General features: G+C 34.4%; 1 protein-coding gene across 3 annotated transcripts in view; it reads left to right on the plus strand.

Annotated features, from left to right (window-relative positions):
* Churc1 (churchill domain containing 1) overlaps positions 1-12,981 on the plus strand; it is a 630,431-nt gene that overhangs the window by 3,748 nt on the left and 613,702 nt on the right. Inside the window, exons 2-5 of one of the 3 annotated variants that reach the window (XM_078050076.1) lie at positions 4,125-4,200; positions 5,491-5,626; positions 7,890-7,960; positions 12,722-12,959. The exons of 1 other annotated variant lie outside the window; for it this stretch is intronic. In XM_078050076.1, the coding sequence (XP_077906202.1) occupies positions 4,125-4,200; positions 5,491-5,626; positions 7,890-7,960; positions 12,722-12,814 (376 nt within the window). In that variant the 3' untranslated portion in view covers positions 12,815-12,959. Of the gene's footprint in view, positions 1-4,124; positions 4,201-5,490; positions 5,627-7,889; positions 7,961-12,721; positions 12,960-12,981 lie in introns of those variants that run through there. One more of the 3 variants, XM_005322794.4, reaches the window with a different exon arrangement.

Raw genomic sequence — 12,981 nt, forward strand, 5'->3', positions numbered from 1 at the left:
ATAGATTAGCTTCTCCAGAAGCTCTAAGTGCACAGAAAGTAAGTAATATTTAATTATTTATTTTTTGTTACATAAAGTTATCCGGTGTTTTTTGTTAGGTGTTTTTCACAGACTAGAAATACATGAAATCCTAACAGGTCTCTGACCTACTTGCTTGTAATGTTACACTGAGAATTGAACTCAAGCATGAATCTAGTTGGAAATGAACCATACTAATTTTCTGAACCCAAATGGATTTTTGCTCAACTATGAACTAAAAAAAATGTTTTCTATCAGAAAAGTATTTTAACAAACCACTTGGAACTAGAACTGTATTGTATTTTTCATAATACAGGCCAAAATCATAATAAAATATTTTTCAAATCAAACTGGAAACAAAAACCTGTTTCACATATTTTAAGTTTCAGCTTTAAACATTTTAGTAATTCAACAGCAATGCAGAAATAATTAATTTAGATTAATCAGAGGGAAAAAATCAATTGTGCATTAGTGATGTTTAAATTTAAAATTATGTGTTTTAAAACTAACCCATCAAGAGGCTGGGGTTGTAGCTCAGTGGTAGAGCACTTGCCTAGCATGTGCAAGGCACTGGGTTCAATCCTCTGCACCACATAAAAATAAATAAATAAAATAAAAATGTTGTATAAAAAATGTATCTGTTAAAAAAAGAAAAACCTAACCCATCTAAGTTTATGTACTCAAATGGTTACCTGGTTCATAGAATTAGACAAATTTAATTAAATGCTGAGTTGAATCTGTAATTACTAAAACAATTGTGTGTGGGCAGGTATTTTAAAATGATATTCTGCATTTTTAAAATTTGAGGGTTTAAATGCCTGTATTAAAAAAGAATAATCATGAATCAATAATTAAACTTTTACTAAACTTTCATAACAGAGGAAAAACAAGAATAAACTAAATATAAATCAAGCAGAAGGAAGGAAATAAAGATTGGAAGTTAATGAAATACAAAATTGAAAAGCTATAAAGAAATCACAAACCAAAGTTCTTTGAAAAATATGTTCTTTTCTTTTTTTTTTTTCTTTTCATTGCTGGATATTGAACCCAGGACCTCATACATGCTAGGAAAGTGCTTTACCAGCCAGATATTTTCTTGTCATGTGTGTATATATGTATGTTTGCAGTACTGCGGATTGAACCTAAGGGCACTCCACTGGCTATGTCCCAGCGCTTTTTTATTTTTCATTTTGAGACAGGGTCTAAATTGCTGAGGCTGGCCTTTGAACCTGTGATCTTCTTGCCTCAGCCTCCTAAGTAACTGGGCTTAAAGGCTTGTGCCACTTTGCTGGGTTCCTCCATTTTTAATTTAAAAATTTTCCTGCAAAGCATATACATTAACTTACATAAATATTAACTTACATTTATTTATAGCTACATTCACATGTACCATCTGAAATAATACTTTTCCAGAAAAAACAAATTCGTCCAGTTCTTGTCAAAATAATTGCTGATTTCACAAGTTTATGAGACTTTATGTTGTAATTATCACATTGATTATCATCTGTACTGCCATACCAATTATAATCATAGTTTTCAGCCATTTCTTTTTGCATACTTGTTTACCTTTACAACTCTTGAACCAGGATTTATCTGAATCACATTCTTTTTTGGGGGATGGTGGGTACCAGGGATTGAACTCAGGGGTACTCCACCACTGAGCCATATCCCCAGCCCTATTTTTGTGCCTCACATTTTACTAAAGCTGGTTTTGAACTTGTGATCTTCCTGTCTCAGCTTCTGGAGCCGCTGGGATTACAGGCGTGTGCCACCACACCCAGTCTGAATCACTTTTTTTAAAGGCACTTAACATGTTGACTTTTTCCTCTTATTCTTGAAACTGTTACAGTTCACTCTTACTGTGCAATTGATTTGGATTGCAATCTTTGTTTCCCTGTCATTATAGAAACTTCAAAAGCTTCCTATACTTTAGTTTACTTTCCCAAATTTGAATATTAATAGTCTAATGAAAGAGCTGTCTTAATAATGAAGTTTACCCTCATTTCTTTAAATGACTAGGGCTCTTAAAAGTCCCATAAGTTTCTTACATACCATACTTGCAATTTGTCATTTCAAATATTTATTTACTTACCACATAACAGATGCAAATATCTTTCTCTTTTCCCTGTGTTTCCTTAGAGTTTACATCCTGCCTACCTACTTACAAGGTCACATTATAGAGTTCAGGCCACACTGTATAAGGTAGCTGTGTTTCTGTGTGAAATCTAGTTCAGAGTTCCATTTATTTGTAATTGGTATTTAAAATTCTATATTTCTTTTATAACCATATTGCTTTCCTTAATTTATTGAAGTCCTTAGCAGTTATCTTTTATATATTCAAGGCAGTCTCAATTCAAATTACAGCAGGCTTTTTTTTTTTGTAAAAATTTATAAACTGATTCTAAAATTTTTTATGAAAATGGAAAGAACCTGTAATAGGTAGATTATAGTATATAAACTGTCTGATTTAGATTCTTATTATAAAGCTACAATCAAAAGAATGTTTCATGAGTGCAAAGCTAGATAATAAGTCAAGAGAACAGAGTAGTCAAAGTAGACGCTTATGTATGTGGTCATTTGACTGTTCTACAAAGGCACCATTGTAATTCAATGGAAGGATAGTCTTTGAACAAATGTGGCTGGAACAACTGGATATCCATATAACTTTGATCATTACCTCATATCAAATTATTTCAAAATATGTCATAAACCTAAACTTACAAGCTTAAATTATAAAACTTCTAGAAGAAAACATAGGAGAAAAATCTGTTCAACCTTGGGGATAAGCAAAGACGTTTTAGGAGACAAGAAGCACAAATCATTAGAGAAAAAAGTAAATTGGACTTTTAAAAGCTCAACACTGTTTTTCAAAAAACATCATTAAAGAAAGAAAGCAAACTAGGGCTGGGGATTGACTCGGTAATAGAGCACTTGCCTAGCATGTATGAGATCCTGAGTTTAGTCCCCAGCATCTCAAAAACAAAAAACACAAAAAAGAAAGCAAATTAATGACAAGGAGAGAATATGGCATAATGTATTCAGCAAATGACTTGTATCCAAGATATATAAAGAAATTTTATTACTCAGTATAAGAAGATAAACAACAAAGAATGGGCAAAAGACTTGAATAGACACTTCACATAAAGAGACATTTTAATAGGCATCACAAAAATATGTTCTCCACCATTAGTCATCAGGAAAGTGTAAGTTTAAATGATAATGAGTTTTTACCGCTTTACATCACTAGAATGGCTAAAGTAAAAAAGACAAACCTAGTATCAGTGTATATATGGAACAACTGGAACTCAGTGCATTGATGAGAATGTAAAGTGAAAAACTTTGGAAAACAATTTGCCAGTTTCTGAAAATTAAATATACCATTTTTAGCAAAGAATTTAGCAATTCCATTTCTAGATTCTTTCCCCAAGAGAAAGGAAGACATATGCACACAAGACTTGTACATGAATCTTCATAGTTGCTTTATTTTTACTAGCCCCAAAGTGAAAAAACCCAAATGTCCATCAACAGGAATTAATCCATACAATGGAATACTACTTGGCAATAGAAAGAATTGAACTACCAATATATTCAGCCACATAGATATTATGTTGAACAAAAGAAAGTGGATACAAAAGAGTATAATAATTCTTTTTATGTAAAATTCTGGAACATGCAAGACTGTAGAGAGAGAATCAGATTATTGGGTGCCTGATAGGGGTTGGAGATAAACTGCAAAGCATGAAGGAACTTCCTGAAGAGATAGAAATATTCTGTATTTTGATAGGGATAGTGCTTATGTGCTTTGTTACAAGTCACTCACCTGTGCCCTTAAAATATGTGAGATTTTTTGTCTAAATTATACCTCAGTAAAATTTATTTATTTGTTTATTTATTACTGAGGATTTACCCCAGGGATATTTTACCACTGACCTGCATCCCCTCTCCTTTTTATTTTTTATTTTGAGACAAGGTGTCACTAAATGCTGAGGCTGGTGAAACTTCTGTACCTTTTGCCTTAGCCTCCCAACTTTCTGGGATTATAAATGTGTGCCATAGCACCCAGCAAATTTGCTTCTACCAGAGCTAATCTCATCCTCAATACATAGAACTAAGAAGCCTCTCAGAAGGGAGAGATTAATTGTACTTCTGGGAATCCAGGAAGACTTCATTGTGTCATCGAAGGTGGGTCTTAATTCCCTGGTATTTCTTAAATTCCATGAAGTTGGAAACTTCTTTGGCTCATCCTTGAATCCTACATGGTGCTTTGCATGGTATCAGCCACATAAAAGCATTAGAGAAAATGTTGATTCTAATGATTTTGTAATCACATTAACTTTTTAAAAATACTCTAAATTTGTTGCATGGAATTAGACTAGATTATCTGTAAAATGACTTAATTCTTAATTAATTCTTAATTCTTAATAAGCCTTTAGCAAAGATTTTCCTTAAATCGGGAAAATGAGTTGTTTATAATTTATTAGTGATAAAGCAAAACTCTTTCTTTCTTGAATGCTGTTATGTTAGTCTGATGAATTGCAGAACTTGCCTTCTCTGCCTGAATCATACGTAAAAGATTGACATCTGTAGATCTAGATACTTTTGTTTATTTTGTGGTTCTATTAAGGCTTAAGAAAAAGGCTGTCAATAATCAATTTAACATCACAGTATATGAGATCATCTTTAGCATGGGCTCAATCTTTCTATTTTAGTTGAATTTTTAATTCTAGTTTTATGATATGCCTCATTTAATAGTAGGCTTTTAAATTTTTCTAATTTTTCCTTTACATATTTTGTATTATTAAGGTTTCCTTATTGTTTCTATGTCTATTTGTACTTAGTTCTCTTTTTTCTTCTTCTTTAAAATTTTGTTCTTTTTATTTATACATGACAGTAGAATGTATTTTGACATATATGCATGGAGTATAACTTCCCACTCTTGTGGTTATACATGATGTGGAATTACATTGGTCGTGTATTCACATAGGACTTAGTTCTCTATTAAACACAGCTTCAGCCCTCAGAGACTTATACACCAACATTGCTTCAATTTTATTTTATTTATATATATATCAGTATTATTTAGGAGAGCTGGTAATTTCAAAACTTACTTATTATAGCCTTAAAGCAAGTAAATTCTGATCATATTTTTTTTGTCTCTGGAAAATTTTAAGCCTATTAATTGTTTTCATCAAAGATTTCAAACTGTAGTCCTGAGCATGGTGACACACCTGTAATCCCAGTGACTGAGGAGGCTGAAGCAGGAAGATGGGAAGTTGGAGGACAGCTTCAGCAATTTAGGGAGGCCCTAAGCAATTTAGCAAGACCCTCTCTCAAAAAATAAAAAGTTCTGGGCACATAGTTAAGTACCCCTGGGCTTCATCCCTCAAAAAAACAAAACCACACACACTTAAAAACAAAAACAAAAAAAACTCAAAATGTAAGAAAACTGAATTCCTATTTTTGATATTTTAGGGTAACACCTGTCTGGAGAATGGATCTTTCTTACTGAATTTTACAGGCTGTGCAGTATGCAGTAAGAGGGATTTTATGCTGATCACAAACAAGTCCCTTAAAGAGGAAGATGGAGAAGAAATAGTTACCTATGATCGTAAGTAGAGGTTTCTTTTTTTTTTCCCTCCTGAATTGGGGATAGGGACTTGTGCATGCTAAGCAAGTACTCTACCATTGAGCTACATCCCCAGTCCTTTTTATTCTTTATTTTGAGACATGGTCTCCCTACATTGCTCAGGCTGGCTTCACACTTTGAATCCTCTTGCCTCAGCCTCCTGAGTAATTAGGAGAGATTTCTTTTTTTTAATGCCAGTCTGTTAGCAGATATCAGCTTTTGGAAGTTGATATGTTCTGCAAATTATTCTGAGGCCTCTTTCAGTCACTTAGCAACACTCAGTTATGAACTAGGTTTTTAAGAAGAAAATATAGTTAACACCTCTTTATGTAGTATCATCAGATATTCTACATGAATTATTTTTTTGGAGGGTAGGTAGGTACTGGGGTTTGAACTCAGGAATACTATATCACTAAGCTATAATCCCAGCCCTTTTTATTTATTTGTTTTTTTTTTTAAGATAGGGTGTTCCTGAATAGCTGAGGCTGGCCTTGAACTTGGTTTTGCCTACTGAATTGCTGGGATTACAGGCTTGCACCAACCTGCCCTGCTCACATAAATGACCCCCCCCCCATATTGAGGGTTGAATCCAGGGACACTACCACTGAGCTACATTCCCTACATCCTTAGCCCTTTTGTTTTTTATTTTCAGACAGGGTCTCACTAATTTGCTCAGGCTGGCATCTTCCTGCCTCAGCCTTCTGAGTCACTGGAATCACAGGCATGCACCAACACACCCAGATACATAAGTGACTTTTGCAGGTAACTGCAGCTTGTGATTCTGGCTCCAATTTTTTGTATTAAATTATTTTTTTCAGAGACATTCTAAAAGGCTTTATATTACCTTAAACAAGATACAGGGACTTAAAAAAAATAAACCTTAGGATCATCTATGTGAATTTTCACTTTCTACTATTATAATGTAATCTATTGATGCCTTTGGAGCAGCTATTAAAATGTATAGGGCTTTCTACTCCCTATACTAAATGACCCTGAAATGCGATGATTTTTTCAGACTTTTTTTAAAAATATTTTTTTAGTTGCAGATGGACACAATACCTTTATTTTATTTGTTTTATTTGTATGTGGTGCCAGGGATCGAACCCAATGCCTCAGGCATACTAGGCAATTGCTCTACCACTGAGCCACAACCCCAGTCCTTTCAGACTCCTCTGCCTGAATAGCTTTTTTGGTCTGTTTTTCTTTTGCTTCTATAACTTTGCTACTTTCTTATGTAACTCCTTGTCCTTGATGCTGGGAAACCAAATAAACTATGTTTAATATAAATAAATAATTTCTGAGGTTGGTGCTAAGAATTTCTATGAGTGAATTTAGTATATGTCTGGTGCCCAGACATGGTGACAGATATTTAAACCATTTATAGCCACCTTTTTGCTTGTCTCCATGTTCTTCAGTATGTTCTGAATATATATGAGGACTAATTACACAAATATTGAAATTTTGAAAGAGGGTATGAAAGACACCAGGCCTGCAGAATAGACTCAAATACTTGAAGAGTGTTCTAAGAGGAATGGTTTTCTTTCTTCTTAAGCATATATCCCTTTAAACTATTTTATTCCAGGGAGTACAATAGGACATTGGAGTAAGAGCAAGGGCTCTGGAGCCAGAGGGTTTGGGCTTAAATTATGGTTCCAAAGCCTCCTACTTAAGTGGTTGTCTTAACCACAGTGTGCCTTTATTTCCTTGTTTCTAAAAAGGTGGTAATGATAGTATCAGTTGTTTTTTGAAAAGATGTAGTGAGTAAACAGATAAAGGGATCTAAAAAATATCTAGCATATGATAAGCATGCAATAAATCATAGTTGTTAATACATTGTTTTTATTAGATTCTTTGGTTACCATTAAATTCGCTCAGTGTCCAGATTGGTTTTTATTTATGTTTGGTTACAGTAATACCGTTACTGTCATTTCTGAGACTAAAAGCTTTTACTTAGTTAGATAGACCCAGCTAGCTTAAAAAACACATTTAAGTAATCTGTTAATTGATTATCTTAGACAGCTTTCAATGGGAATTAATAAGTGTACATTAAACCTCTAAATCTAGACCCAGGTATATGGTGTTGCTACATGACAGATTCTGGATTTCTCAATAAAGTCAATCTAATAATGGGTTTCCTGCTGTGTTGATATGATAAGAGTTAAGATTCTTCTTAAGTGATATCATGCTAAGAATAGAAATTTTACTATTTTAATTTAATTACGTAAGTCTCTCTTTGTTTTGGCAGATCTGTGTAAGAACTGTCATCATGTAGTTGCCAGACATGAGTATACATTCAGTATCATGGATGAATTTCAGGTAAATGTATAAATTTAAGGGTATATTATTTGGGGAGTGGCAGATATTAAAAATCACTTTGATAATCTAGATATACTTTTTTATAAATGAAGTTCTAGCAGCTGTTCAGAGACCATCCTTCTCTTTTCCTTGTGCAAGTTGAGAGAGAAACTTTAAATATGGATGGATCTGTGCAAACCTGTTTTCATGAAAGTCGCAAATCAAAATGTGTGCCTTACAAATGAGAGCTCAATACTGTCATTTTTATTTATAAAGAGTAGCTCATTGGGGCTGGGGTTGAGGCTCAGTGATAGAGTGCTTGCCTAGCATGCATAAGGCACTGGGTTTGATCCTCATTACCACATAAAAATAAAATTAAGATATTGTGTGCACCTAAAACTAAAAAATAAATATTTTTTAAAAATCAATTAAAAAAAACGAGTAGTCCATTATGACTTCTTATGAATTTACTATTGTGGTTCCTTTTTCTTTGCCACTCTGTGATGGCACAACTGTTCACTTTAAATGTTGGCCAGTCCACCTAACTATAATTTCTGGGCATGGAAATTCCAGTAAGGATATTATTTTTTATAAATATAAAAATACTTTAATTCATGTTGATCTCAAAGAAAAGTAAGTGATTTTTCAAGGGATTGAAAATTGGAGAAGAAATGAAATAGGGGTTATTTTTGTTTTCCCTAGTTGTTATATACAGTTGAGCAATGCTGTAGCTTTAGTCTTGGTAAGAAATTGTAATATCATTTGTCAAATAAAATTATAAAATTGGTATATCAAGGTGGAAGGAGAAAAGTTGAACCAGTAGAGAATTAGGGATTTATTATAAGGACTGTGTTCATGCAGTTGTGAGAGCATGTGAGGAAGTCTGTAGAGTTTATGGCCAATAGTGCAGGGCTATTCATAGGTCTGATGATGAGGAAGAAAAGCTGAATCTGGGAGACCTAGGACAAACTAGAACCTTTGATTGTTCCTCACTGCCTCTACTTTTAAGCCTTCAGGTTGAGTTACTTATTTTGTATGAACTACATGTTTATCCCTAGGATATAAAGTTCAGAACTTTTAGTTGTCAAGGGAATTTTTTTTTTAAATCCTATAAATTTGAGTAGTACTTTAATTTAAAAAAAAAAAAAACCTCCCATAACAGAATCAAAAAACAGTATAACCCCTCTCATTCACTCTTATTTTTACATGGAGGAAAGTACTTAATCACCTGTCATAGTCTGATATGTGCAGTTAATCTAAATAACATCTTGATTATAACTCTTCAACCTCCAAAAATTATGCCTTAAAATATTTATAAGAATGTGTGACTTAGGGCAAAATCAAGATCTCACTGATATAGTAGTAGCCAAATAAGGGAATAAACATATCATGGGCTTAAAGATACAGCTTTATAGAAGGAAAGGAGGGTGCTTCAAGCTATTTGCCAAAAGCTCCTATGAGCTTTTTAGAGCCCCCGAATGGATATTGAGATTGTCTGTTTATGTCCCAACAGAGCCATTTAAATCAATGTCATGGGCTGGGGTTGTGGCTCAAGAGGTAGAGCCCTCACCTAGCATGCGAGAGGCACTGGATTCGATCCTCAGCACCACATACAAATAAAATATTTTATTCTATACTGGTTTTCCTTTATGACTGAATGTAGCGATCTACAAAGTTGTCCCAGAAAAAGGTAAAGGAAGATAGCTGGTAGTCACAATGCCTAGATAGGGTGAAGTGCTCTCAGAAGAACTCTTTTAAAACAGACTCTATCTCCAGTCTCCTCACCCAACAGCTACTTCCCCTAGCCCATATTCTGTATTCTACCATCAGAGGATTTTTGTTTTCCCATGGCTCAACTTTAGCTGTGGTATAATATCCAAGCTTCTCATTTCAGGATTCTCCCTGGGCTGACCCAGCTTCCTTTTCTCTTATTTCCCATGACTCTTCCTTACCTACAACATGTGTAGCCGTGTCCCAACTTTAGACTCTTCCCTCTCTTCTATCAGAGAGGGAGATTTTTATTCTCTCCTCTCTAATGATACCCTTGTCATTTCCTCATCAATCACGTTGACTCTTTCTAGCATCCTCTTCCCCCCAACCCCATGGGATTTAAAATTTTTTTTTTACATTAAACATATTTAGTTCTTTTTTATTTGTTAAAAATAAACTTAAATTCTTTTATTTTACTTCACTACCTCTGTGATTCATCCTGTAATCATTTCTTTTCTTTCTTTGCTTCTTTACTTGAGTAGGTCTATATAAAGACTTACCATTCTCCTTATTTCCCTATATTCCTCTTAAATACCTACAAACTGATTTTCATTTTTGTTTGATTTAAATTACTGTCCCCTAGGTTTCCTATAGTCTAACCAATGATTAATGATTTTTGCCTCTGTTCCTAATTCTCTTAACATCTCTCTGGATCTGATTTTGTTAACCACTGTTATCTTTTTGCAGTATTTCTTCCCTTGGAGTCAATAGCACTTGACTTTTTCTTCTCTTTTATTAAATCACTTTAACTGCTCCTTTGCTTTTTTTAAAATATTTTTTTAGTTGTAGTTGGACACAATATTTATTTTTATATGGTGCTGAGGATTGAACGTAGTGCCTCACACGTGAGAGGCAGATGCTCTACCAATGAGCTACACTCCCAGCCCTCCTTTGCTTTTTTCTCATTTCCTTTCCTATTTTTCCATGATACCCCTGAGCTTTGGTCTCTGGTCAGGAACTTTCACTATACTTCCTCCTATAGTGAGCACACATGCACTCAATCTTAGATCTTCCAAATCTCCTTCTCCAAGCCTAACACCCTACCTGCCCTCCTTTTATCTTTTGTTTCTGACTAAACTACTTAACTTCTATCTTCCATGTCAACAACCATACCCACTCAAACCTAAACTACTGCAGCAGCCCCCAAACTGTAGTTCTATATACTGCAATGGAATTAATCTTTCTTAAACATCTTATCCCACACTCCCCGTTTAACCTCTAAGTACAGTTGTTTTCCCTCTTACTATGTCACCTGCTTGCTATTTTCATGTCACATTTATTCATGCATTTTCCTTGATTTGAATTGTTCCTTTTCTGTCTTCAGGCCAATTAAATCGTATCTCTTTCTATTGGAAGTTAAATTCTGTCTCTTTCTTGCTCTTGATGGTACAGTCTGTGTTCCTTTCTCCCTTTTCTGAACTTTCCTTGTACTTGCATCAGGCTTTTAATCAAGTAAATAGCCTCTTTGGAACTTTTGTATCATCCTGATCATCACAGGAACTCTTTTTTCTCAGCAACCATGACTTCTTATCCTCATCCCCACCCTTTTATCTTATTCCAACACCTTTTGGTGGGTGGATATGGTAGGGATACCAGAGATCGAACTCAGGGGTACTCAACCACTGAGCCATATACCCAGCCCTGTTTTGTATTTTATTTAGAGATGGGGTCTCACTGAGTTGCTTAGGGCCTTGCTAAGTTGCTGCAAGTTAGATTTTAAGTTTTTTAAGGTTACACTTTGTCCTTGCCTTCTTTCTTATCTGCCAGTGCACCTAGCATATTGCACAGCACATAGGCACTGAGGAGAAACTTGACAAAGGAAATACTAGTTGAAAATTCAGATACTTGTCTAGCTTCACATGTTTTTCTTTTTTGCGTCTGTTGCTTTTTTCTTGAGGTTGCCATCCTGCTAGTAATGTCTGATGGGTTACAGCAGTAGGTGTATTTGAAAGCAATAAAAGTCCTTGGAGAGGATAGATTTTTATTTTATTTTTAGTTCATGAGACTTGTATTTATTCTCTGAGCTCTAGCCTCCCTGTATTTTTACTCTTGAGTATAGAGTAGAATTTAAAATTAAGTGTGAGCGCTAGATGTGTGCAAGACCCTATTCAATCCCTAGCGTGATCGATCGATCAATCGATAGAAAAAATTGTGTGGTCTTTAAGAAGCAGTCTTTCTAGAGCCACAACTAAGCCCCTTCTTTGAACTCACAGTAGGAAATGGAAAGGCAGTTGCCTGCTTCTGGGGCTTTGTGCCATCGCCAGTGTTTACTTCTGTGACCCTCTCTAATGACTGTCCAGGCTCAGGAAATATACTGCCTTTCTCTCCAATTTCCACACAACCAGCAGCCTCAACATCAACTGTAGAAATACTAATAGATTTTATATAGATCAATGTTTGTTTTCCCAAAGGAGATAAAAAAGCTTTTTAAGCAAAAAGTTTAAAAGAAATATGTCTCTATTGTTTATGCCTTTATTAAATATTCTAGAAAGAGCCAGCTAGGAAAATAAGACTTTGCCTAATGACTTTTCTTAAACTCACTGCTATCACATCTGGATATTTATGAAGTCTGAGAAACATGAAACTCCTTAAATAAATGAAATTCTAGGCAGTTAGGTATTAATGTATGAGACACAACATACTAGTGAATTTAACACAATTTTCCTAGAGTAGATTAAAAAACTTGTTTTAGTTTGGGAATTTTCTCCTTTCCCACTGTCTCCTGTTACATATCAATGTTAGATATCCTAGAAGAGAACAGCTCTGAGAACAGAACATATACATAGGGATCCAAATAAGAACATAATCATGTATTTACTTTATATAAACAAAAGGCTCTGGGCAGTTATAGAATTAACATAAGACATTGCTAATAGGTATTGAAGAAACTGATCAAATGTACAGAAAAATATCCATGATAATTTGTAGAGAAGAGCTTTACTGAACAGAATCAGTTATGAAGCACCTTCCTCCCTGTCCCTCAAGGTAATTATGCACTTTGTCTTGTTCTAGGAATACACCATGCTATGTCTGTTATGTGGCAAAGCTGAAGATACTATCAGTATTCTCCCTGATGACCCCCGACAAATGACTCTGTTATTCTAAGACTCCATCTACAGTTCTGTTGTAACTGTGTTATGTTGGTTCATAGAAAGCCTGATTGTTTGTTTAATAATGAAAAGTTCTCTGCATATTTTCTTTCATGCTAAGACCTAAATATTCTTTGAAATAAAAGTAATTTGGGAAATTATTGTACCTAGAGTTGAGTTCTT

The sequence above is a fragment of the Ictidomys tridecemlineatus genome, chromosome 5, assembly GCF_052094955.1.
Source record: "Ictidomys tridecemlineatus isolate mIctTri1 chromosome 5, mIctTri1.hap1, whole genome shotgun sequence".
NCBI lineage: Eukaryota > Metazoa > Chordata > Mammalia > Rodentia > Sciuridae > Ictidomys > Ictidomys tridecemlineatus.